The sequence below is a fragment of the Toxoplasma gondii genome, chromosome VI, assembly GCF_000006565.2.
Source record: "Toxoplasma gondii ME49 chromosome VI, whole genome shotgun sequence".
NCBI classification, from domain to species: Eukaryota; Apicomplexa; class Conoidasida; order Eucoccidiorida; family Sarcocystidae; genus Toxoplasma; species Toxoplasma gondii.
Window position 1 is genome coordinate 1,303,700 of NC_031473.1, and position 23,664 is coordinate 1,327,363.

General features: G+C 49.4%; 8 protein-coding genes across 8 annotated transcripts; 4 read left to right on the forward strand and 4 right to left on the reverse strand.

The window, feature by feature from the left end:
- Positions 1-150: 150 nt before the first annotated feature.
- Positions 151-3,159, forward strand: TGME49_240520 (hypothetical protein). Its single transcript, XM_002366630.2, has 2 exons — positions 151-1,211; positions 1,365-3,159. Exons 1-2 carry the CDS (start codon positions 285-287, stop codon positions 1,635-1,637), a joined length of 1,200 nt encoding a protein of 399 aa, XP_002366671.1. The 5' UTR covers positions 151-284; the 3' UTR covers positions 1,638-3,159.
- TGME49_240525 (hypothetical protein) lies at positions 1,818-5,206 on the reverse strand. Its single transcript, XM_018780603.1, has 23 exons — positions 5,070-5,206; positions 4,955-5,013; positions 4,854-4,898; positions 4,768-4,801; positions 4,664-4,712; positions 4,527-4,609; positions 4,312-4,375; positions 4,194-4,252; positions 4,085-4,136; positions 3,870-3,901; positions 3,762-3,811; positions 3,673-3,710; positions 3,519-3,616; positions 3,423-3,461; positions 3,273-3,369; positions 3,144-3,218; positions 3,059-3,082; positions 2,749-2,996; positions 2,669-2,693; positions 2,452-2,618; positions 2,364-2,393; positions 2,149-2,301; positions 1,818-2,090 (listed from the first exon to the last, which is right to left on the reverse strand). Exons 1-23 carry the CDS (start codon positions 5,184-5,186, stop codon positions 2,070-2,072), a joined length of 1,659 nt encoding a protein of 552 aa, XP_018637614.1. The 5' UTR covers positions 5,187-5,206; the 3' UTR covers positions 1,818-2,069.
- Positions 5,207-7,744: 2,538 nt separating this feature from the next.
- TGME49_240530 (hypothetical protein) lies at positions 7,745-9,189 on the forward strand (the record flags this gene model as incomplete). Its single annotated transcript, XM_002366631.2, has 9 exons — positions 7,745-7,896; positions 7,951-8,072; positions 8,132-8,171; positions 8,233-8,263; positions 8,316-8,458; positions 8,520-8,603; positions 8,656-8,737; positions 8,809-8,888; positions 8,948-9,189. Exons 1-9 carry the CDS (start codon positions 7,815-7,817, stop codon positions 9,187-9,189), a joined length of 906 nt encoding a protein of 301 aa, XP_002366672.1. The 5' UTR covers positions 7,745-7,814.
- On the reverse strand, positions 8,014-14,168 carry TGME49_240540 (hypothetical protein). Its single transcript, XM_018780604.1, has 12 exons — positions 13,665-14,168; positions 13,414-13,527; positions 13,193-13,261; positions 12,463-12,546; positions 12,253-12,339; positions 12,037-12,102; positions 11,745-11,833; positions 11,529-11,654; positions 11,247-11,309; positions 10,685-11,093; positions 10,087-10,521; positions 8,014-9,895 (listed from the first exon to the last, which is right to left on the reverse strand). The coding sequence occupies exons 1-12, from the start codon at positions 13,713-13,715 to the stop codon at positions 9,827-9,829; spliced, it is 1,662 nt and encodes a 553-aa protein (XP_018637613.1). The 5' UTR covers positions 13,716-14,168; the 3' UTR covers positions 8,014-9,826.
- Positions 14,169-14,257: 89 nt separating this feature from the next.
- TGME49_240550 (copper chaperone COX17-1, putative) lies at positions 14,258-15,214 on the forward strand. The gene has a single exon (XM_002366633.2). It carries the CDS (start codon positions 14,525-14,527, stop codon positions 14,756-14,758), a length of 234 nt encoding a protein of 77 aa, XP_002366674.1. The 5' UTR covers positions 14,258-14,524; the 3' UTR covers positions 14,759-15,214.
- Positions 14,268-17,869, reverse strand: TGME49_240560 (MAPEG family protein). The gene is made up of 8 exons (XM_018780605.1): positions 17,344-17,869; positions 16,987-17,055; positions 16,708-16,761; positions 16,449-16,571; positions 16,247-16,350; positions 16,012-16,144; positions 15,844-15,903; positions 14,268-15,751 (listed from the first exon to the last, which is right to left on the reverse strand). The coding sequence occupies exons 2-8, from the start codon at positions 16,988-16,990 to the stop codon at positions 15,612-15,614; spliced, it is 618 nt and encodes a 205-aa protein (XP_018637611.1). The 5' UTR covers positions 16,991-17,055; positions 17,344-17,869; the 3' UTR covers positions 14,268-15,611.
- TGME49_240570 (hypothetical protein) lies at positions 17,687-22,219 on the forward strand. The gene is made up of 5 exons (XM_018780606.1): positions 17,687-19,176; positions 19,291-19,458; positions 19,767-20,348; positions 20,570-20,797; positions 20,929-22,219. The coding sequence occupies exons 1-5, from the start codon at positions 18,826-18,828 to the stop codon at positions 21,112-21,114; spliced, it is 1,515 nt and encodes a 504-aa protein (XP_018637612.1). The 5' UTR covers positions 17,687-18,825; the 3' UTR covers positions 21,115-22,219.
- TGME49_240575 (type iib dna topoisomerase) lies at positions 21,774-23,613 on the reverse strand. The gene is made up of 11 exons (XM_018780607.1): positions 23,134-23,613; positions 23,041-23,081; positions 22,912-22,983; positions 22,795-22,850; positions 22,702-22,742; positions 22,561-22,650; positions 22,440-22,496; positions 22,250-22,382; positions 22,136-22,198; positions 22,043-22,084; positions 21,774-21,989 (listed from the first exon to the last, which is right to left on the reverse strand). Exons 1-11 carry the CDS (start codon positions 23,510-23,512, stop codon positions 21,920-21,922), a joined length of 1,044 nt encoding a protein of 347 aa, XP_018637610.1. The 5' UTR covers positions 23,513-23,613; the 3' UTR covers positions 21,774-21,919.
- Positions 23,614-23,664: the final 51 nt, after the last annotated feature.

Sequence of the window (23,664 nt, forward strand, 5' to 3'; positions counted from 1 at the left end):
AAGATGAATGGTGCCAGAGAAGCCCAGTACGAGAATTCCAAAAGTGAAAAGATATCTTCTTGGGACTGTCCATTGCACGCATGCGTTGTCTTCCACCATCTTCCCTGCATGCATCAGAAGACGCTCGTTCGGCTACGGAAGTGGAACATGACAGAATCTTTGAAAAACGCGAAGCATTCCAGGGACTCGTATTAACGAAGGCTTTTGTTAAAATCATGCTTGATACTGCTTAGTGTGTCAATGGTACCGTGTTGTGGCGGATTCCGCCGCAGCGGGGAGCAGTGATGGAGAACTCTTATTTTTTGTTAGTATCTTCCGTCATAGTGTGCATTTTCGGCCGTGTGTTGCTCTCCTCTATCAAAGCTGAAGCGATCACCATTCACAGGGATATCCCGTCTCACATGGACGGGTTCACACACGTCGCGTGCACGCATTCGCCGGACGCCACTGTTCTGCGATCACTAGCAAGTCTGGTCCATTCAGCCTGCCTCAAGCATGCTCTTCAACCCCAATCCAGGTGTATAAGGAACCCCACGAGGCCGTGCTGGCGTAGACCGTCGTGGGATGCACAGGAAGGCCCACCCAGTATGTTAATGCAACAGGCGAACTGCAGGCTGGCAGCCCGCTCATTCATTCCGTCGCATCTCATTAGGAAGTTAGAACGCGATGGCTGCAGACAACTGAGAAAATTCGCTGCCTACAAGACGCTAAACAGGGGGTTTTCAACAGCTCGACCATTTGGACAGCAAAACAGGCGCTACGTGTGGTCCGAAGGGAGCGGATTCGGAAGTTGCTACGCTATTCCCTTGGTGACAGGATTGACCCGTAGTTCAGATAAGAACCAGAAGATCCCCCAATTTCTATTACCCCCGTTATTCACAGCTGTTCGGGCAGGAGACAAACACAAGGCTCAGTCGATCATTGCCCTCTGGAAAAAACCTGGGGTCCAGCGTATGGGGTGGGTAGATGACAGACAGCCATCTGGTCGTGAACAGCAACTTATTCGTGACTCTACGAACGAAGCGAATGAACCAAGGACGATTGGCGACAACTCGGGCAGTCAAGCCGATGGAACATCACCGGGCTCTGAGAAGGCGGAATTGACGGCCCAAAGGGGTTCTGACGGCCTAGCGCCTCAGGGTGAAGGGATGGTCATAATGACTGGTACCTGTGCGTCCCACCTTGATTCACTGGCGGAAGCCGTTATCGCCGTAAGTCTGTGTGTGCCACAAAGGCAACACGAACTGCAGATTTGCCAAGAGTGCGACACGAAGTTGATTAACGGGGAAGTGTCTCCGCATTGATTCAACACTGTTTTCCCAGAAGGCCTGTGCCTGGTGTGTCAAACGAAATGTTGTCTGCAGGCTATGTGGGAGGACCACATGAGGAAGTTACTCGGGCGAGACGGTCGCGGATATTCCGGTTGGGTGGTACTGGCGTTCATGGACTTGGAAATTCACATTATGACGCCGATAATGAGAGAACGGTACGCGCTCGAGGAGCTGTACGGCCTCTGTCCTCGCATTGATATTTCAGACTGTATCCGTGTCGACAGTATGGAATCGTTTGATCTGTACAGAGAAGGGTTTAGAACATTTGGTTCTACCGATTGCCCCTTCAGCCCCGAAGGAATCTAGCCCCTTGACATGGTGCATGAACGCTGCCGTTAAGGTGTGGGGGGCGCAGTGATACGTTGCCTCTTCTCCGTGGCCGTCCGTTGCTTCCACAGTCTGATTTCAGAGCATGTGGCGGCAATGACTCTCTAAGCTGTAGTAGGCGTTAGTCTCTGGCAACTTTCGAGAGTATTTACAAAGGGATGTGCCGTATAACGAGACTTTTCATATGGAGAGTAACAGGGATTGGGTAAATTGCATGTTTGGTCCGCAGTAACAGGATGAACATCACAGGACTAAACGTTGTTTCAAGCTGGTTTAAAATGAGTTGCGTATTCCACTGAAGCGTAACGCCGACATGTGTTTTCGAATAAACCACTGGTTGCTACAACGACGAAGGTGACGGTTTGTAGAAGTCGTAACGAGGCCACAACACAAATGTACAGGCGGTCCTCGTTATTGAGCTTCCATGCTCACCTGAACATATTCATTTGGTGTAGAGGCAAAAGAGGGAAATTCGTTCTCTATCAGATACCTTCTGTTTCTGGTGTTTTAACTCCAAGTTTCTGGCGGGTTCCCTCGGCCGTTCTTCTCCGAGGCTCCTCTTTGTCCGTTTCGACTGAAATTCAGACTCGGCACTCTTGTCATTGGACAAGCGTTGCAGTGAAGTGGTAAAGTGCTCAGTGGCCTAATGAGGTACAAAGCACATTACGAGGAAAGGTTTGTCATAGAGTGCATGTCTTGCTTTACCAGTCGGTCTACCACTAGAGACGGCCTCTCCTAAAAGTGCCGCCGATAAAGGTTGAGTCATATTGCCGATGATGTTTTAATTCCCTACTGGTGACAGTCTACGGGAGAGCGATAACTGCAGTTCGTAAGGTGGAATAGGCAAGGTGAAGAATGGACTGATGCGCTGATTGAGCTTCGACGTGCGCAGCATTCCTTCATGATCGGCGGTTGAGGGCGTATCGTATGGCGTCGGTATCCTGACCAGTCGAACCGCTCCTGAAGCTCGTGAGACGTTTTTGATATGTTCCTACTAGAGCGCACCGTACCATGAGCGTCTCCACAGGCGATTGTCTACAGCTGGCCCGTGGCACCGAGTGTATTGCGCAAGGTTCTTGAGGTTTCTTACTTGAGCGTCCCCCGAGAGCTGCAGGACTTCTGTTGAGTACCCGCAGAGCTCAGGTGATACAGTGCCAAGCAGCTCGCCGTCGTAGAGTGAGAGAAAGTGCACGCCTTCTGGCCCACTTCTCCTTAGGTCGTTCTTTCGAGGTGCGGCGCCGAACGAACGAGCTTCTCTACATGCTTGACTTGGTTTGGATTTCGGTGTGGACGACTGAAGATAATTTCTTTGCAACTCTAATCCAGTAGTGAATCCATCTGTATTGTTGCCATGCACTGGCCGGGCACTGCGTCATCGGCACGGTTGTGAGGCCGCCTACCCAAGGACGGGCGGAATCCTGGCTCTGAACAACGGGGTTCCACTCCGGGAGTTTTGCGACCTCAGAAACAAACATGTATACTGACCAGCGCCTCCGCTGGCGAAAACAACAAGTAAATCGGCTTGTACAGACTGTTGGCATAGTCCGGCATCCCGAAGCCCTGTCAGCTCTCTCATTTGCTGTAAATCATAATTGGAGATGGGCGATGGTATACCTGCGACCCGAATGGTGTGCAGATGGTCCAGAGTATCACAACGCAGTGACCAGAACTCAATTTTCCCCTCAGAAATTGTGAAGAAGCGACGGTGACACTGATGACAATCAGTGTCTATAGCCGTTCCGCCGGGACACCATTACGGCTTACGTTGTTAAGGTACTTTTTGTTGTAGACACGTTCCGGAGCCTGGCATTTGCAGTTGTTTCTGGCCGCCTTACATGATCGGTTTTCGGAGGAAGTTACCTCAAAAAACACGAAACCGATGGGAGCGAAGGTATCCCGGGTTTGGGCCACCTTGTGGCCTGTGCCCCCATCAAGTAGGTTGATGATTCGAAGGCTGACTGCAGACAATGATTTCTTCTGAGTCCTTTCCAGCCGCTGTCCCCTTGTCTCTTACGTCTCTCTTGTTTCAGAAGAAGCTGGCAAACTAGGAGTCTGTCTGTCTTCCATTTCTCGAGCCTTCTAGTGTCAGAGTTAAGGACCTACTCCAGAAATTCCACACTCCGGTAATGATCTAGAGGAATCTCTACGTCCGCCTGGTGAATCCAGCGATGTACCAACAAAATAAAATATGGGGACGTCCACGTGAAATACCAAGCGTCTTCCGTCTTCAATATCGAATACGGCTGCCGTGAAAAGATCCGGTCGCGTTGGCTTAAACATCGCCACGAGTCCATGAGATATCCTGTTTTACCAGAGGGGGAATATATCCTTTTCAGCACCACGTTAACGGGCCGTTCACACCGTACCGAACTTCTGAAAATATATTGTTGAAAAGGGCCTATATAGATGAGGTGTGCTTTGCTTGCCTTCAAATTCTTCTTCGTACACAGAGAAGACCAGTGTGAACGTTTCATGATTCTGCTTGGATACTGCTTCGACGTTTTCCAAGTAACGCTCTAGCAAACAAATAAATACCCAAAATTGGAAGAACCGCACATTCCCTTGTTGAGCTGCTAAAATCATGCCGTTGGCCTCTACACAGTGACGTATTAGTGACTGGACTTAGGATATCCATGTAGCAAGTGACTCTCACCATCAAACTCGAAAAAGGCGGGGTGAGACAGAACCAATTCTTCTGTAAGGACGTTCATGCTATCCTATATTGAGCAGTTCGGCTAGAGCTTACCAAAATTCTTCGCGAACAAGGGAGTGATATCTCTCCTGCCTTCGACTGCCTGTTTTGTTCCAGATGAGACAAAAGTTTCAGTCGTTCAAAAATTTTTGCCTCAATACTTTTCTGAGAAGAACCCGACATTGGAGGCCTCCTGGATTTGGCTCGTAAACAACAACAATAGTATCGTTATTGTGGTTGTAGACCGCCGTTGTGACCTCTGAAGGTGCCCCTGTCGCTGTAGCAGCATAGAATGTCGGCGCATGGTAGTTACTTCTCCAGGGGTTCCTCGGATTAAGTTCGAGTGCCAAAAGACCAGATCCCTGCAGAGTTTCTAATGAACTATTCACTCTTGGTCCCTCCACAGCGATAGCCTACTAGGTAAAAAGCCCGACAGAGTCCTCCATCAGTGCTGTGATTGCATTTTTGGCGACAGGTCATGTGCTCGGCAATAGCGTGCTTACACGACAACGATGATTGTCTTCGCAAAAATTATCTCTTTTATCTTCCTGGTACACATGAGCTGGCTGAAGCCGTCGCAAAACTCAAATAGAATTTGTCTGACCGATTCTCGCTTGTCGATAATTCGGACGGCATCGACCCAAAAACGTCAATCTGCTTGCTCTGCGTATCACATCATGACACAGCATCCTTAACTCTTCATTGGGTGTCAAATTTACTGCTGTCAGCCGCAGGACGGTTGTCTTTGCGAATGCTCTACCCCTAGATGGGTTGTACGCTTTTGACCTTGGCAGGAAGCAGCCATAGGTTCTCCTTTGCTGAAGAAGGGACAACATCACTGATTTCTAGAGGTACAGTGTATGCCAAGGCGTTAGCACATCTTATGACTCTAGGGCAGCAGAGCAAAGTTCCTCTTTGCATTCGAGTCGGTAGGAGAGGATTTTGAGAGTCTTCTTCAGCACCTGACTCTCCGCAGTATCGAGCCATATTTCGCAAGAAACGCCGTTCGTGTATCAGTTTGATGTCGCTGTACATACACCTCTACAAGCGCTGCGTTTTAACAGAAGACAAGAACACCGCACAATTCGTATGGAATATAGGGCCACGACCAGCGAAAAAGCTGAAATTGCGTAATGAATCACTAACAGCACAAGTCAACACATTCTTGGTCTGTCGCGACTGGTTGTGCAGTATCTCAGTTGAGGAATATGGAGCAGCTAGTATATACAGCGGGTGCTCACTAAAGAGCTATGGGCTTCATTTGTTTCACGAATTCCCTGAGTATTTGCATCACGAATAACGGCCTTCCTGTGTAGTGTGCTCACCAGGAATAGTAATTTAACGCCGCGATGCGTACCAGCAAACAAAAACTTGAATCCAATGTACAACAGTTTTTTGCCCTTGATTCAGAGTCCCTGTCATGCGCCCAGGCAAATGATCCAACAGCAGTTGTTGGAAGTTGAATGAATACCGAGAAATCGTTTACTGGACTCACACCTTATCTCAAGAGTGACTACCAAATAAAATCCATCACAAATGGAATGCCGCAAGAGCAGAAGCTTGAAAGAGGATACCGGACCACACGTACATGTTAGCTTACGTATCCTGCGTATGATTCGACAGAATCGTTCAGTCGGAACCTGCGAGTTGTATCATACCTCCATGTTGATGATTAAGACCATGACACCATACTGCAACTTTTCTACGGATCCACTCCGTGCGCGTTACCGACGGCCAACCATCTCTAGGGCTCACCATGGCACTGGCAATCCTCTACAGTTGTCTTCCTCTTGATGGAATGGGAAAACTCGAACCGATCCTAAACAATTGCGCTTTCGCCTTTACGACAGACCACCAGAACGACAACTGAACACATGCATAACTTCGTCATGTCAGTTGAGAAACCCTACAAGACACAGATGTGCCACACACAATAAAATTGCCCAGAATTGCCACGCTACAGTATCTCTTTCTACAACAAAAGCCTTATTTCTTGTCTGTTTGTGGAATTGCCTGTTCTTTTGTTCTTAGTGCAAAGTGAGTGCTGATGCCTCAGGATGCCCTACGCACACCATTGACTCCGCGGGAGTCGGTGACACGCGTTACGCTTTTCATGTCCACGTAACTGCGTCTTAAGGCGCTGGAGAACTCCTCTTCCGGACGAAGAGGTGAAGTTGATTCTAGGCACAGCTTTACACACCCAGGATTCTTGTTGTTGGGCCTGCACTTACCAGACAGGAATGTCGGTACCGTCTTCCCGCGCTGGCCAACGACCGCTACAGAAGCTCCACTGCGCACGAGTACCGTGACACCGGTTGTTGCACGTTCTCGAGTCTGAGCCGACATGCATATGCGCTAAACATCATTTTCAGCGTTCTTAATGTTTCGGATTCTTAAGGGAAACGAGAGAACTGTGAAGGGAGACCGGTTGTGCTGTGCCCCCGACGGTTCATCGCCTTTGATGATACGGTTCCTTTTGAGGCGCGACTGACGTTCAGTCAAGACTCTAACATGACTGTTGTGTGCAAATAGTGGACTCGACGTCGAACAGAGAAGTCCGAGATAAGATTGACGTCTGACCAGGTAGAGACACACGTCAAACTAACGCTCCATTCAACACGTAGTATTCATGATACCGTTCGTACGCAAACTAATCTATGCTTCGTTTACCGACGGTGTCACAGATAATCGAGCTACGATCGGAGGCCTTCGCAGGGACAGTTGCTCGTATTAGAGGCTTCTGCCACAACACACAGATGCTTACAGAATGCGGCACTTTACCGATACGAACTGAGATCGGATTCAATCATTTGTAGTCAACTACACAGTCTTCAAGAACGCGCAAAGAGATGTTGCCTGGCCACTCTGGACCCACAAATTGACAGCCACTGTCGTCACACCGCACTGTCCCTAAGCTGTGGGTAACATGTCCTCCGAGGTACTCCCGTTGCGGATCCAGGATCAATGGACTGATACTTCGTTCGACAGAACAACAGCAAGTGAGCATACGTTAGGTGCCGAGGGGAGGGCTATGAACAAAGAACCTATGAGATAAATGCAACAGAAATCCTCTTTTTGAGCCAGGAGTCTTGCCACGGCTGCAATCACAGCAGGTCGGTCGGTAAATCTATCGCTTTCCAGGAAACTGCGGAACACAGCTTAAGAAAAGGACCCTCCGGAGTGGGAGCTGTGCTCCGGCGCATACAGATTCACCGCCGCGAATACGGTAGAAATATTCACCCACGTGGAATTGCCTTACACCTTCAAAGCTTCTGGACGGACTGCTAGTGGATTCGCGATATGTCCGCTGCACTACGGCAGCCCATTGCGGTGTAGCAACAGCGAGGAGCAAAGCGTACGCCACACTGTCTCTTCCTTAACTACGAACCAGGTTGCACTCCCAAACAACCCTACTGAATCTGTCATCAACGGGACGTCTTAGTCACAGGGATTAGCACGTTGAAATGGGAAGACTAGCTATCGGTTTCGCTGTCTATGTGCTGCTCTTGCGCACTGGTGCCGTCCACGGCCAGGGAGGCTTTTTAGGTAATGCGACACTTTTTTTGACAGAAGGGCCCGCTATATTGATCGCCTTCTTAGGGAATTTGGTATCAAATGTAGCTCAAGGAGCTCTGCAAGCACTGCAGCAAAAGCAGGAAACGCTTGCTCAAGCGGCGTCCCAGCCAAGCATGCCTTCTGTCGCGGAACAAGCACGCATCGAGGTATGCGACTACCGATTGTCCCCCATCTTGCTACTACCTCTGCTTCCTTCCATGATCAGGCGATACAAAAAGCCAAGATGAACCAGATTTCTGCAACAGGTTAGCGTAATACCTACTCAACCACGAGCAACTGGAACGGCGAATCTTGATGCTCGTTTAGAGGCCCAGGCAGCCGCGAAAGATGTGATGGAGTGGGTTACTGCAATATACGATCTTGATGAACATGCGCAAAGTCGTTTTTAGCACGTACAAACAGCTGGAGCAAGACCTAGCGATGCCTCTTGCAGAAAAGACATCCCACCTGAAGGATGAAAGACTTAAACTTATGCGCCGCATATCCACCCTAACGAAAGAGGCACGTGCCGCATACGATGCCCTCTATCCAGGTAGCCTTTCACCAGTGATAAACGCCATGCCATGAACGAAACCGTCATGCTGTGACCGCAGATATGGTGAACCGCCCACTCATTATTGTTGCAAAGTCCCCCGATGATGACATGCGTGCAGTCGCCAATCGTATTGACGCACAAGGTAATCTAGCATTACATTGCTCTAGTATCGTTTCTAATTCAGTACTGCGCAGGCTCCCTGGATGAACTGCAAGGCATAATGTCGCCGTGCGCACAGTTTCACAATGAACGTGAGGCTGAAAAGAAAGAGCTACAGTAAGAAGTGACGCGAAAATATGTTGCACGGCATCAAAATCAAAATGGCACGTTTTGTCAACCTGCTACAGGATTGTCCAGAGTATGAACAATCTGGACGAAGAATCTAGAGCTCTCAGTCGCATGTCTCCAGAGGAACGCCTTACCTATGGTATGCGCCACCACCATTACATGTGTCCAACACTCCACTGCAGTTCCATCCGAATGTAGATCGGAACATGGCCGAAGAATACGGCTTCAAGAAGGAGCAGCTTGCCACAAATATCAAGCAAGCTGGTAAGATTAACCGAAACACATACCCTTTTGAGGCGATTAACATCTCCCCCACAGAGAGGCAAGCAGGCATTCATCGGCCAACTGTTCTGGGAACAGCAGTATCAGGCCTTCTCGGGGGACTGTTAGGCGCCGTACCAGGTGTAGGTGCCTCTCCAATTACAGTTGGCCGAGTGTAATCTTTTTGGTGCATTCATGTTCATTTGCATTGCCGCATGACTTGGAGAAATGAAGATCTAATAATGTGGCACCACAGTGAATAATGCTTTCGCGCAACGTTTCTGTCGTCCCCGCTTCCCAAACAGAGTAAGCAACGTACACATTTGTGCGCGCAGGACCACAGGCGAACGGGTGGATGAACTGGAACAGGCGAAACAACCCCGCACCATAGTACTCGGGGAAACAGAGAGCGTAATCACACGTGGCACGTCACATTTACAAAGACTCTCTACGAAAGGACAGTCTTTTAAACAAATCAATAGAGCTGTTCCAATACCGGTCAACTGTCTGTCACCAGCGTGTGTGCGAGCACAACCCCGTCACACAAGTAGACTGTCTCGCCGTGCTGCCTGCACAGAATTCGCAGTATCCAGTGAAGCCACAAACGAGGTACACGTTCGTGTGGGAACGCGTATTATGGAATGAGGATTCGACGGAGATGTTACCTACTCTAAGGATATGAAAACTCGAGCGCGGCCATGTACGAGGATGTCTACGAATAGACGATTTACGTGTTGTCCTTATAGGCAGAATAAGCACCAGATGGTAGCCACAAGAAAAGGTCTTCTTTTTTTCTTTTCCTCGAATCGTCAATGGTTACACACAACAGCTTGTCTCATATAATCGCTGCTGTTCCACCCAGTCCTTAACGTCACTGAAGACCGCCTGCATTGACCACACATACACATTCACACAGAGCAGACGTCCGAAAGCGTGCAGCTTATCCTTTCCAAAAAAGCAAAAAGGCACCTTCATCGGGGAGCTTCCCTGTTGAACCACTTACAAAGGTGCTTTATTTTGGGGACAAGCTGTCTCCTACTCAAACATTCCGAGACATATCGGCATCAGCAGCTTACCTCAGGAACAAACTTAAAGTTTAGCACACTTCTGAGGTCCGCGACCAACAACGGAAGGAGGATGTTCACGTAAGCTTGGCACAGAGATGCAAACTCATCCTTAGTCTGCTTGTCGGTTGTCTGCTCTATCACATCTCGCCGAATGCTCTCGAGAATGTAAGCTCCTCTCAACAGGATTCGCTTGAACATCGTGGGTAAGGCGGTGACGACAGTGAACAGAGGGAAGTCCAGTGCAGCGTTGAGAACTTTTAACAGCTCGTTCATGAATGTACATAGAGGAGGATGTCGAAGCAACGCAAACCGCTCGGAGGCGCCACTCTCGTCACATACAGACGAGAATTTAACAAGGGGCCCCGCGTCATGTGATACCTCTTCGCACTTCTCAAGAAGGCTGCGAAACAGGGCTGATGAATCCCAGCTGTAGCACCTGAGATCCTGTAGAGACAAAGAGTGCAAAGAGGCTCCATTTGCATCATCATCGTCAGCTAACTGTTTTTCGAGTAGTGCGCTTGCGTCTTCATCAGAGTCACCGGAACCACCGAGAAATAAGGACACCAAACATACCTGGAGCGATGCTCGCGACTGTAGCCAAAATTACCTGGTGTAGACGGCTTAAGGCGACATTTCCCTTGTGTTGCAAGACAGAATGCAAGTAGTGCTCGAAGACCGGTACCACCGCCGGAAAGAAATACGCACCCACGCGGCGGAGACAGCACGCCGCATGTTGTGTATGCCGATACAACGAAGAGAGGCTAGCAGCATCCAACGGCGGTTCTTCTCCAACCCGTCCTTCAGGCAGCTGCGCGCCGACGTGTAACCACGCTTTGTCCTTCAAGCTGGTCATTAGCGGAGGCACGCTTCGCGAATCTCCGCGGTGGCAGGCTAGTGGCTCATTTCTGTGTTTACGTCGGCTCAACGTGAGATTGCGATGCACAAGTAGAAGAAACCAAGTCACTTGCATCCGCAACCAGAAAGCAATTGACATGTGAAGGTCTCCGAAAATTGCCCTGAAGACGTAGATGGCACAACAGGGCGGCACCCACATGACAGTTAGGTAAACACCTATGTTTTGCAAACTTCGTTCATTGTCTTGAACGTGGCGCTGCGAAGCGCCAGCACCTGTCAGCTGCAGTGAAGAGCTAGACAGTGCCTGCACTTGCCTGTATTGCGTAACAACCTCCAAGATGGCACCACTCAATAAGCTTGCGGCAGAACAAAGTCCTCTGCAACACAATTCGAGACGCAGTCACACAAACACACGGACGCACATGACCCGCCTTGATGATATGGAGGAGTCCGTTGCTACAACAGCAAATGCAATGGACACGTTTAAACTGCGAAAAGAGATATGCCGGACTCTCTAACCATCAGGATTTCAGTTTGGGAATACTCGAGAATCAACTGATGTTGACCAGAACGAATAGCTGAAATACTGCTCTCACCTCACACAATCGTTTGCGCACTGTGTTTCGACAGCACTTTTGAGTGCGGACACAGACGCTCCTCGACGATCGATAAACTGGCGTCGCAGATGATCTTCGGGAAAAAGGCCTACTCGCCGCAGGTGCCTGTTTGTGCAAGTCGCATGGAGGCGGTCTATGAAGTCAAAACGGTTGAAAGAAGCTGGATAAAGGCGCCCATCGCATCACCGTACTTACCCCAACAGTTTAACAATATGAGCAAAGTTTTCGGCAGTGCCCAATTCTTGAAGCAAAGCAGCGTGGCAGGCAATTCGTTCTTCCTCTACCTGCGCGAAAGCTCAACACACAAAGAAATATGAGGTTCCACTTTCCTCTGTGCCAACAAGGCAGAAATGTTGCTCCTTCCCGTTCTTGACTCACGTGGACTGAAAGCTCACAACGATCGTCTGTCACAGTCTGTTGTGCAGCCGACTTCGTCGGACCAAACCTGTTGCACAGTCTTGTTGAGACTCTCCTCCAATCACCTTACCTGTCTCCCGATGACGCGCAGTAGTGGCTCTTCCCTACGGCATCGTGCACCCAGCGACACTAATTGCTATACACAAAGCACACCGAGAGAATTAAGAAGTGAGAAACAATTTCCTCTTCCACGTCACCACATCAGCTCAGTCTTCAACGCCATGCAACAATCCAAGGGGCAATGGCAAACCGCGATCTACAATTGAGTTCGACTTATTTCGCTCACCTCTCGTGCAAACACAGCTAAATCGAGAGCCTCACTGTAGAGTCTCGCTTTGCAGCAATTTCTTATCATGGCCGGCAGAGCCATAAGCTGATACGCAGACGCCATAGCAGAATATAACAACAACATGAAACAAGATGACAAGAACGCCTCTCCTCAAGGTGCCTCCTCTCTCTGCGTCACAAGACCTCTCTAAAGCCGCGGGGTTTTTACTTCAGTGACAGTCTCCTGCATGGCCCATAGCAGCTGAAGAGCAGCATGTGTACTGGACGCTCGTCCGCTGATATCCATGAAAACCTGCAAAACAGCCATGCCACACACGGGCGCTAGTTGTCTTGAAGAAAACAAGTCATTCTTGCGTACTGGGGTGTTTCAAGTCAGTTGACACATCGTACAAGGCCGTGCACACGTGCATTAATTGAAGCCATTTCCGTTAGGCGCACGAATGCCTTAACCCAGATGGTGCATTTGTACACATTGACTACGCGAGTACGCACAGAAAAGGACATGGGCATACACAGACTTACACGCTGCCTAGTCGTTCCTCGGAGTCATACGACAGAGGATTCCAACCCACATATGTGTGCGACAGAGCTTATTTAAATCTTATCCGGTTCTTATGCGCATAAAAGGGGACATGATAGGCCAGGGGAATCAATACGTGGTTCACTGTCTCGTCTTCCCATCCATTGCAACAGGGGTACTGCTTTTTTTCCTTCATTGACGCTGATGTCTGCCTCGTTCATTCAGATCATCCAGAAATTTTTGCTACGTGGGTATCATAAATACACTGGGATCACAGTGACGCAAAAGGAGTTATTACTGGGTTGAATGTACAAAGCACTGCACCAACCATAAACGCTCCACACATATCCGCATGTCCCTGCCTGAATTGGGTGAGATGAGCCTAGTGCACTCTGATAGGTTTACTGACACTGCTTACTTGGAGTCGTTCTTTTAACTGAGACAGCGACTGTTGCAGGCCCGAAAGTCGGCTGGCCACACTCGCGACCTGTAGGCAATGAGTCACAAACTCGCGGCAATCCAGGCCTTGTATGGTCGGCCACACGACACCGGACTCTTCCTGTCAACAAACTGCGGGCGTTTATCTCAGTGCATGCACAACTGAGATTTCACCCTATCTCAGTGGTACAGTTGACGTACATCGCCTTCCACATAGGTCAGACACCGCGATGAAGATAACAGAACACTGCAGTTGTCCACCACCGCCTCCTCCAGCGCGCCATTGAGATCTTCAAGTTTAAGCTGTAGAACTGCCTGGATAAAATGATGCGCATAAAGGAAAAAAAAAACGACACGTTGTGATTGTGGAGCCTGTATGTTTAAACATCGGTGCTGGTAGTCGAAAGAAAAAAGACACACGAAGGGGGCTCCTTTGGATATCCACGCCTCACCGGCTCCTTAGCCAAGCGGTCCAGCGGTAATTGTGAGAGGCTTTTAATCATGATGAAAAACGCGGAGATCAGACGATGTCCTTGCTTTGAGAGCGAAAAGCGTCATTATCTCTTGGAGTTCATGCTGCGCGATAAGCTTACCGTCACCAATCGTGGCAACAGGAAGCAACAGACGACACCATGCCACCGTTCTTCACATTTCCAACAGCAACTTATTTCTTCTTCCGAGTGGTCATGTGTAACAATTTGTATTACAGTTCGCTGAGTGTCATAGTGTGAAACACACAGGCGACTGTATCTTTGCAAATTAAGAAGCGACGTCTCGTCGATTCTGCCTGCGGCTTAGAAACCGTCGCTGTGTATCGCAAACCGACGAGTTGTTTACGAATACCTTGAGAGGATGCAGTGAGTTGAGAACATATGTATATTTCACGGTGCTCGCAACGAAGGCCGTCGTTCTCCAAAACCCGGTGAGGCAACATCAGTTTCAGATGCACACTCTGTCGCTCTGATCAGGCTGCGCTGAGAAATTTCCCAGCATGCAGCATGCAACGTAACTCGCCGGCCGTCCCAAACATCAGTAACCCATCTCTGCGGCAATTAATACAGTTTCCTAGGTATCTAAGGGACACACAAATATTTGAATACTGAGGCGAGTTCTGTATGAGGTCACTTTCCCTTACAAATACGGTCTTGTACTGTAGACAGGTGTCAACGCTCCCCCCTTCGCATCTCGGACAACTGCAGCCGACATTCTATACCTGCACGTTGACGCCGATGCGTGCAGGCTGTCTTTTTGCATAAACAAACTGTATCCGAAGATTACTATTTGCAAGTGACGTTTTTTCGCTACATCCACCATGGGCTCGCAGGCATCTACACCTGCTTCAACAACCTTACCTGCCGAGCAGCCGGGCAGTACCTCGTCCTGCAGCAAACGTGTCAATGCTGCGGGCAAGCGGATCTGCTGTGTGTGCACAGAAACCAAAGCAGCTCGCGACGAGTGCATTCTGCTAAATGGAGAGGAGAAATGTAAGAACTTTATTGATGCTCATAACCAGTGCCTCCGGAGCGAGGGTTTCGATGTCCAGTAATGAGCCGGCACTTCCCAAGAAAATAACCTGTCCAAACCAACAGGCCCCATGTCCCCAGGTTACCGTCGTCCTCAAAAAAATTTCCTCTTGTCGCTAGAAGCTCAGCTGACGAAAAAGTTTAGCAAGGTCGTCACCTCATTTCTTGCCTGCCGTCATCGATGACCTTACACAAGTCCACTGTCCGGTGGGCTATCAGGTGAACTACGCTCATGATGCTATCCATAACGAATGCCATCACTGGTAGGTGGACGCCTTGCATATATAAATGATTTTTTCGTTTTTAATGAGCCCTTCTTTTTGGCCAATCGGTGTTCGAGGATACATCTGAAGCGCTGCTGGTGAACATCAAGGGTTTTCGAAGCTGGCGATGGGTGCCGCCAAACATCAGCCCAGGAGTCGATGGCGTGAGTGGGTGATATGGGCTTTGGCATATCCTTACTGTGAAGGACAGACTAACGACTAAGGTTGAAGATTTTCACAGTACAAATTCCAAGCGTTGGTGAGTCAAGGGACTTGATATTCAGAATGCAGATCAGTGCTCACAACTCGATGAGCAACTGTACACCAACACACAGCCCTCTCACTGTTAGCGTTAGGCCGCTACAGTATCTTCTCCCTTCGATTGTCAGTTTAGCGCAGGAACCGGAAAATGTAGTCTCCTGGACAGAGATAATATGAATTACGGGACTGTTTTGATAACGTGGGGCGAGTGTGAATCGCCGCGGGGTCGTCTTCCACTGGAGTACAGACTTCAGTTGCTCGAGCGCGCGGGACCCAAGGAACCGGTGACATTGCCGGAATGGTTCAACGAATTTGTGCTCAGTGTAGGTGAATTTTGGAGGCGAGCTGCATGTCATTTGACTTGTAGAAGTCGTGTTTCAACGTTGGATTCGGTAGACGATGGTACTCCGGGCGAAAACACGTCCGGAACCTGGTCCATGCAGCCAGTTCCACCTACTGTCACCAAATTCACGGCTAATGCCAGAGTTGACACTGAACAGACGGACAAGCAACACAGGTGTTTCGGGGCATCGACTCGCTGCAGTGCCGGACTCAGCGATGCTTTCTTTCATCTTCAGACTTACGGGCACAGATAGCGAGACCAACTGCGCCAAATGATCCCCACATTCGCTTCTCTGGTTGACCTGACAACACAAAGATTCAAGGCACCGCCGATCCAAATGATTCAGCCATATCACGAGGAATCAAAGCTCTGATCTTCCGGTTTTAACGGCCGCACGGTTCAAGCTCACCTGTATAGTACCCAAAGGCATAGAACAAGCGTCCGAGTAAGAAGATGAAGCCCCCGATGGCGCAAGCAGACGGATACTGAAGTCCGCCAAGGCAAAGAAGAGCAAGGAATATAGGATACGATTCCAGCGTATTCTGCAGAACATAGAACATAGGTGAAAGCAAACCAGAGATTCAGCTGCACAAGGCGGGGAAAATCAAGTGTCACCGTGTTTCTAACCTCGTATTTGCGCTTACCAGATGGGCCCGCTGATAGCAATTGAACACTTCACACTCCTGATCGGACAACCTCAGAAGCATGACGTCAGCATCGCCGGAGAACCGTGTACGGCCTGTTATTCCTGCAAGAAGTTATCGCAGCATCATTAGTCCCGTTTTCAACAGTTGCGACATCGTATAAGCAGAGTATTTACAACGGCAACAAATGCAGCATTCTTACCTTTGATGGCGTAGACGTCGGGGCACTCTATGCCGAAGCGCCGCCGAGCCCGTGTCACGTTGATAGTGAGGTACGCTTGTAAAGCTAGAGCCAAAATCACGTCAGCTACAACCCAGCCGTACACTGCAAAGCACAACATCGCGCAAACCAGATAAGGTGGAGATCGCAGGACCGTCCAGAAACGAGAATTTCTATTCGAAACCTATATAAGAATAATCTGTACCGACGCACTTGCGGTACGCACTGTTCGATGGCTTACTGGCTCCGGGTCCGGCATTCTCGCTCGCCAAGCAATCAAATATGCGACGCGAACCTGGGGAATTCGGGCATGCACGGCAACAGCAGTTTTGCTCCCCAGTGGCTGCAGCACCGAGGCAATGTTCTTCTCTCTCAATGCAACACACTGGTTCATGGTAGTAGTCCTTTGAATGTATGCCCTCACTTCAGTATCGTTATCGAGCTACGTCACAAATTTGCACGTAGAGTGGGGAGGTATATTCGGAGAGTGGTGCCTCAAAACGTGGGACATCATACTTACCCATTCTCTCATCCCACTGTGAAGAGGCGGTAGTGTGTGCGCGCCGTAAACAGAGCCCCACGAATCCAGCTGAGCATGAACACGGTCCTCACAAACGGTACGGTGGAGAGGACGTCAAGCCACATTCGTACGACGGGAGGGTTGCACTGGCGGGTCTCGCTTTCGTCTTGCAACGGTGGTCAATTTGGCGGAAACGTTTACGCTATTTGTTTGCATCAACGACACAGCCGGCCCGAGCTAATAAGCTGTTGTAGACGGGCGTAAGCTCGGAACTCCTGTTGTTTCTCCGGAAGACTGTGGTACGTCACTGTGCTGTAGGCTGCCGGCGATCCGATTTCCCACTTATTGTCACCTCACCGGCGCTTGTCGCGGTTGAGGCCTGAAACCGACACCAGCAGGCATTCCCGCCAGCTGCTTCGAAAGAGCCGCCTTTGATTATGAAGTCGCAACTCACGCCAGCACGATCAGCGCGTGGCTTGCTAATGTCTCAAACAGGCCTACTATGGCGCCTGCAATCAGAGATACCTTATCCAAGAACCAGCAAGACATTTTCTCCTGAATCACTAACCCTCGTTTCGGCTGATGAGGAGAAGCGATGCAAGTGTTCCTGCAAGCGACAGCCGTATTCCCAAGTCGCCCGCGCAAAGTTGAGCTTTATGCGTGGCATGAAAAATTAGGCTGTCGGTGGCGGTAACCACTCGCAGGACACGGAAGCTACTTCCGGATTTTTCTTGCGGCAGTGCTTGGTGGACACAGAAGAAAATGTTTCTTTATGCAAGACAACTGCAGAGAAGAGATCATGAAGAATGCCTTTTAGTGAGACAGCAGTGCTTCTTGCCTGCATGGGTTGCCTGTCCCACCGACAGTGGACGACGCCGTGGTATCGATTCTCACAGAACCTACGGCAGCTGGCTGGCTTTTCAATGACCACGTGCAAGCCTAGCCGTGCCGCACACGAGAAACTGACTCCACCTGCGAGGAAACCTTTGCTGGCAACTACTTACCGTTTCCTTTGCATTTTTGTGCAAGCAACTGTGCAGAAACGGGTTTTGTTCTGTTGAAGTGGCCGAGTCACTGGACGGGGGCGATGTTTGGTTGACGTCGACTGTTCGGGTGTTAGCCAACCGCGTTGGCGAGGGATCGCGACTCCGTCGTTGTTGATTCCAACGAAAAGACTGAATCCGGGATTTATCAAGAAGGCACCGCCGTGAACCGTTGCACTGTGCCGTCCAATAAGGTGTGAATGCAGTTTTTTATGGAAACATGCGCATCATCTGTGTGGCGCGCCTATATCGCCGAGGGGCGGTGCCGTGCGCACGCAGACATCCTTTTGTTTGATGATGCTCGACGTTGTGTTAGAGAACCAGGTCGTCACGGCGACTGATGCCCGCTAAGCTCCCATATTGTCCTTTCCGACTTATCTGTAATCCATAGTTAGTTCAGGCTCCGCGACACTGCAACGGGGGCTGCCTATCGTCTTCGGAATGCATCAGCGTGTCCCATCGTCCCCTAATGTCCGGCGGAAGCTTCAATCAGGGAATTCCCAACCTTTTCAATCTGAATCTTGTCAACAGAGGGAAGCAAACCGTTCATATCATTTCGCTGGCATTTTCCTCACCGGCTGTTTCGTCAGGTCACTCCATCGACCACACTATGCAAGAGAAGTAGTACCGAGCGGAAGCACAGCGCGTTTATGAATTGTGCAGTAACTGTTTTGTAAAGTGTTTTTCCATCGAACGTGTAGTCCGCGACCGAAACTAGCACGTGCATATGCTGTTGACGGCAGTGGACGCCCGACGTTGCACTCCTTAGTCTGCGCATCAAGCCTTCGACAGCCCAATGGCGACTGATTGCTACTCTGTCTCTGGACCCCAGTCCGGATACTGGTGCTGCAGTGTACCAGAGGAAACTGAAGAAGAAATCTGCCACCGACGGAAAAGGGAGCAGATCTTACTGTCGTTGAGCCGCGTCAAGGGGCTTTCCCCGTACTCAAGGGTGGTCCTCCAGCCGGACGTCGACTACGTTATCGACGAGCTGGAACAGAAGGACGTGGAGGACTCCAATAAGTATCTATGCGGGACGCAGACTTCGGTATTTTCCAATAGCGTCGGTCTGCTGATATGGCTAGGGTTATATGCAGTCGCCATGTTGGGCCTGCAGTTTCGCCTCTACAGGATGATCGGCCAGCTGGTAAGGAGATATGGCTGAGTTTTTCAATCGGAAATTAGTTATGGATGTAACAACATCTGTTCAGTGTTGCTGTTTGCTATTTCCTTCTCCTGTCATCTTGCACTTGTGATGCAGCCTCTACCAGAGCAATGGCCAGACCTAGGTCCCTGGGTTAAAGCCACTGCAGAGGAGTACAACGGGAGATTCGACGCTTACTACAGCATCGGCATCGGCGCCATGATGCTGGTGATGACGCTCGCATTCTCATCAGCTCGTTCCAATCTAGGAAGCTTTATCGACAGGGTCGGTTCAACATCTGGACTTGCTATACAATGAGTATTTCACGGATTAGAACGCACAGTTTGCTTGGCGCCGACTGCCAGCTGTCCAGCTAGTACTACTTTCTGGTGTTGTTTTGGCTCGGGAGCACGTGTCAAAGCAAAGTATATTATCTAACAACAAATTTCACTGTCAACCCACGTTAGGGGACCCGCTAGCGTAGCGTGGCAGCTGCATATAAAAAGGCAGCGTGATTCAGCCAATAGTTTTATCAAGACCACAAGCCGGTGACTTTCTGACATCTTCGTGGTTTTCTGTTTCTTTTCTGGCAGATGACTAAGCACCTAGTATGGGTGGCGCAGCAAGAACTCCGAACAGATATTCGGGATTCAGTTGATCACGACTTTTACTCCTTTATTAACAGGCTGCCGCAGTACTTCTGCATTTCGGAAGACCTTACTAAGTCGACTATTAAAAGAATTCATCGACGCTTGCATACAGATCTCGACGTTCGCACCTCAGTCGTGGACTTCGAGCTGAAGGGGCCTCTGGCAATTCGATACGAAGTGCAGAAGAGGATGTCGAACAGGCTGTGTTGCTTGTCGTTATGGTGTTTCTTCTTGCCATGGCTTCTCACCATGATGGCTAACACAGCGCTAGTGCTTCGGGTGTACACCATGACGTACAAGCAAGACCACGAGATCAGAGTCAACAGCCCGGAGGTTATTACGGAAGGAGAATATGGAGCCGCTCTTCGTGATGAAGGACTGCAGCATATTGGCTATGCTTTACTGGTCAACCTAATCGCATGGATCTACTTGTTGATCGTTCAGCTGAGGTGCCTTACCTTTTACGTTATCAAGCATCTGTATCCTCGGATCAATGTCGCTATCACCTCGTATTGCGATCGACTGGTAAGTCGCAGCTATTCCCAAGCCGGACACTTGAACATCTTCTCACCCAGAGGGTGCTGATGCGGTACGCAGCGATTATCATCGTGATGTGTCGACCTGTACTTCATCTTCAGGTTTGCCACTTTATATTCGCTGTTAGCGGTTTCGAGGCTCTGCGATGGCTCCGACTATCGTTCGACGGCGTGCTTACAGTGCTTATTCGTTGTGTAATGATTTTGCAGCTGGCAAGAACCTGGGAAGGTGCAGTGCTCTCGGGATTAGCAGAGTATATCGACGACGTCAAGGCAAATGTGGGGTTTTTGGAAGAGGAAATCAGGCTGTCAATGCCGTCCAAGGATTCACACCGTTCTCCCACTTACGGTGAACACACCATTGACCCTTATCGACAAGGACTTTCAAGTGACTTTGGGTCGGCAAATGTTGTTGCTGGATTCGATTCTCCAGAGCGCGTAAGACTTACCGAGAAGTGTTCGATCGGTACTCATCTCCAGACTCAGTGCAACACCTTTCGGGAGACAGTTAGAGCTGGTGGTCTGTCGTACCGATGCCAATTGTCTTTTGTTTTGATTGGTTCTTTCAGACTCTGCTGCCATCTCAGGCCCGACATCAGGATGACTTGACAGTTTCCGCAAGCAGACCACCCTCTTCTCTGCTGTCCCCACGAGTGTCCGACTCCGACCTGTCCAGAAATCGACGTCACTCTGCCCTCACTGAGCCTCTGTGCAAACTGTCATCATGTGAGTCTGCATATTCCGGGTCGAAATGAGCCCGCTGGGACGTCGTGTTACACCCAGAGAAGATGTGAGTGATATTATCAATCACTCTAATGGCTCATTTTGACATCTTTTGACACAAAAAAGCGGGAGGCCTCTACACCTTCTGCAAAACCGCATCCAGAGTGAACCTCAGGTGATCTTGAGGACACTGTTATGTGTTTCTTACATTGTCCAGGCTGACTCTCGAAGCATTTCGACTAAAGGATTGTTTACTGCTTTCTCAATCATCTACTGAATTGCACATGGATCTACAGGGAGGTGACCAGAGTGTGTTTGCACAGGGTCGGTGCAGCTCTCCGCTTTGTCCTTGTCTCATCTGTGGCTCTGTGTTGACGATTCTTAGCTAGAGGAAGTGAATTTTTGATTACGATCTTCTATTGATTGATCATAGTGATGAACTGAAGTAACGGATTATTACCAGCGCCCCCCTTTTTTGAAAAGCATGGCATGGTGAAAGGAGGATTTGTGTGCTTCGTATGATGTGCGCTTAGGACATGGTAACTCTGGATGGACTCCAGGTCCTGTGTTTTTGCTACGACTGCGGTCCTGCTGAGTTTCCTGCTGAATGTCGCCTGCCTGACTCTAACTCCGTGAATGAGCCGGCACAAGTCACCCTGCAGTTCGTCATGTCCGCATTTAGCATGCGGAAATACCAATGCGAAAAGTTTTAAACTTCCATGTGGCTTGAGTTTTTGTTAACTTGCATGCCACGTGGTGCATTCGAATTTTCGTGAAGAAGACGTTAAAGCTAAGGCAAACTGCCTTTTTATAGTGTTGACAGCAACTGAAAATGGCCTATGGTAATGAGACAGTAACCGAAATTATTGAGCCGACCACTTCGGGCAGATCGCTGAAAGCATCAAGTCTGAAGGTGGCATGTTGTCAATCATTCATTCAGTATCTAATCTTTCCGCTTACTCATATTTAACCCTGTTATGGAGCATAGATTCCAGACTCTTTCTTGGAAAAAGATGGGGTCCCGTGAGAACAGATCGTACATGTGCCCCCTACCTCCAGCTCGCGTGCAGCTGACTGGGAAACTGCTGCTCCAGGTGTTTGAGCCGACTGTGCAACCTGTTTGAAACTTCGTTCAGCTGCAGAATGATTAAATAATTATCATCCTACGTCTGAAGCAGATGCAGGTCTAAAGGCGTCATCGATTTGGTGTCTTCCTCTCGGATGATTCCTTTTGAGACGGCCTCCTTGGGTTCAGGCAGTAGGAGCGGCTCCATCTGTGGTATTGCGCACTCTTCCGTATCTGCTACGGATGATCTCAGTGTACGGCCGGAGTCCAAGAAGAAAAAGAACGGCATACAATATTTCTGCTTGTTTTGTTCACCGCCAAAAGCGAACGTCATCGCTATAGCCAAGCCTGCCGCAGAAGATAGATTATCCTTTCACCCGTGATGAATCGAGAAACCGCTCAGTCGACGCACCGTGAGGATCATAGTCACACAAACAAAACAACCTTGTCCGGCCATTGAGATGACAATTCATCAGGTGTATCAGCTTCCGGCTAGCAAGATCTGAAGCGCAATTGCTATGCTATTGTTAGAGGCTTCAGCGTAGAAGCGTACCAGGGAATCCCCGAGCAGTCATAATAACACAAGGGTACAGACTGAAGAGAAGTGACATGAAAACTCTCCAGTGTAACTGGCGAATACCCCTACCAATGTATGAAGTTAGCTGCAAGGAGATGCTGAAATGCCGTCTCCTTTTCCACAACCTGTGTTGGTTTTTTGTCGTCATGCACCACACCAATCGAGAATCGCAACGCCGCAACTCACCAAGATAAAATTTGGTTTTGCGTAGCAGGTGATGCGGCTGACTCCGAAAGAAGAAAGCTGATGACCGCGGGTCTGACGCATTCTTCGTGCGATAGCGAGAAATCATCACTGTATATGGGCGCTGCCCACCTCAAATACGTTATTGCAGTCAACTTCGACGTCGGCGGAATCTGTTTTTTCGCGTGAAACGGGGGAGAGGATGCTAAAGAGGCAAATCCTTACATGAAATTTCAGTCAAGAGAAAAGGTCCTCTGACAAGTGTCTTGGAAGGTGAGAATACGTGCAGTGTTTCACGTGGCACGCCAAGAAACTGTGTCACTTTTGCCAAAATTCTATTCGTCACGACCTGCGTAGAATATGTTCTGATGCTGGAATAGAAAAGTTCTCTTATGGTCGCGTGCGTCTTCATCTGGATAAGCATGATGATTTGCTTCATCATCACGACCCAACGCGCCACAGTCCTAGCTTTGCGGAAACTGAATTGGCCCGAGATCCATTGGCAACTGTCTGGCCCGAAAACATCCGACACAGCCACCCATCGTATTAGTGAAAGAATGGCTTCCTCCAAGCGCGTGACTACATCACTCTCGCTCCCTGCCATGCTGGATGGGCAGCGATGTGGTCACTTTGTATTCGATATGAACAAGCAGTCGCAATACTCAAGAACAATCGCACGCAACGGCAGCCCGGGAAATTATTCTTCCACAATACCTCATCTGCCAACTTCAATGCGAAACGTTATTGGCTGTCACT

Excerpts from the sequence above, each read along its gene's own strand:
- TGME49_240520 (XM_002366630.2), top strand. The coding sequence starts at position 285 with ATGGAGAACTCTTATTTTTTGTTAGTATCTTCCGTCATAGTGTGCATT. Across the intron at positions 1,212-1,364 it reads TGGCGGAAGCCGTTATCGCC|GCTATGTGGGAGGACCACAT; the intron begins GTAAGTCTGTGT and ends TGTTGTCTGCAG.
- TGME49_240550 (XM_002366633.2), top strand. The coding sequence starts at position 14,525 with ATGGGCTCGCAGGCATCTACACCTGCTTCAACAACCTTACCTGCCGAG.
- TGME49_240540 (XM_018780604.1), bottom strand. The coding sequence starts at position 13,715 with ATGATTAAAAGCCTCTCACAATTACCGCTGGACCGCTTGGCTAAGGAG. Across the intron at positions 11,655-11,744 it reads CATATTGTTAAACTGTTGGG|GCACCTGCGGCGAGTAGGCC; the intron begins GTAAGTACGGTG and ends TTGCACAAACAG. Across the intron at positions 9,896-10,086 it reads ACTTTAAGTTTGTTCCTGAG|GCGGTCTTCAGTGACGTTAA; the intron begins GTAAGCTGCTGA and ends TGGTCAATGCAG.
- TGME49_240525 (XM_018780603.1), bottom strand. The coding sequence starts at position 5,186 with ATGTTGTCCCTTCTTCAGCAAAGGAGAACCTATGGCTGCTTCCTGCCA. Across the intron at positions 4,899-4,954 it reads TTATCGACAAGCGAGAATCG|GAAGATAAAAGAGATAATTT; the intron begins GTCAGACAAATT and ends CATGTGTACCAG. Across the intron at positions 4,610-4,663 it reads TCCGAGGAACCCCTGGAGAA|AGGTCACAACGGCGGTCTAC; the intron begins GTAACTACCATG and ends GGGCACCTTCAG.
- TGME49_240560 (XM_018780605.1), bottom strand. Across the intron at positions 16,572-16,707 it reads GAATGCCGGACCCGGAGCCA|TGTACGGCTGGGTTGTAGCT; the intron begins GTAAGCCATCGA and ends TGTGCTTTGCAG. Across the intron at positions 15,752-15,843 it reads TGGTCTCGCTATCTGTGCCC|TGTCAACTCTGGCATTAGCC; the intron begins GTAAGTCTGAAG and ends CCGTCTGTTCAG.
- TGME49_240570 (XM_018780606.1), top strand. The coding sequence starts at position 18,826 with ATGGCGACTGATTGCTACTCTGTCTCTGGACCCCAGTCCGGATACTGG. Across the intron at positions 19,459-19,766 it reads TAGGAAGCTTTATCGACAGG|ATGACTAAGCACCTAGTATG; the intron begins GTCGGTTCAACA and ends CTTTTCTGGCAG. Across the intron at positions 20,349-20,569 it reads CCTCGTATTGCGATCGACTG|CTGGCAAGAACCTGGGAAGG; the intron begins GTAAGTCGCAGC and ends ATGATTTTGCAG.
- TGME49_240575 (XM_018780607.1), bottom strand. The coding sequence starts at position 23,512 with ATGGCAGGGAGCGAGAGTGATGTAGTCACGCGCTTGGAGGAAGCCATT. Across the intron at positions 23,082-23,133 it reads TCTCTTGACTGAAATTTCAT|ATTCCGCCGACGTCGAAGTT; the intron begins GTAAGGATTTGC and ends GCGAAAAAACAG. Across the intron at positions 22,743-22,794 it reads GCAGCTAACTTCATACATTG|TCTGTACCCTTGTGTTATTA; the intron begins GTAGGGGTATTC and ends ACTTCTCTTCAG.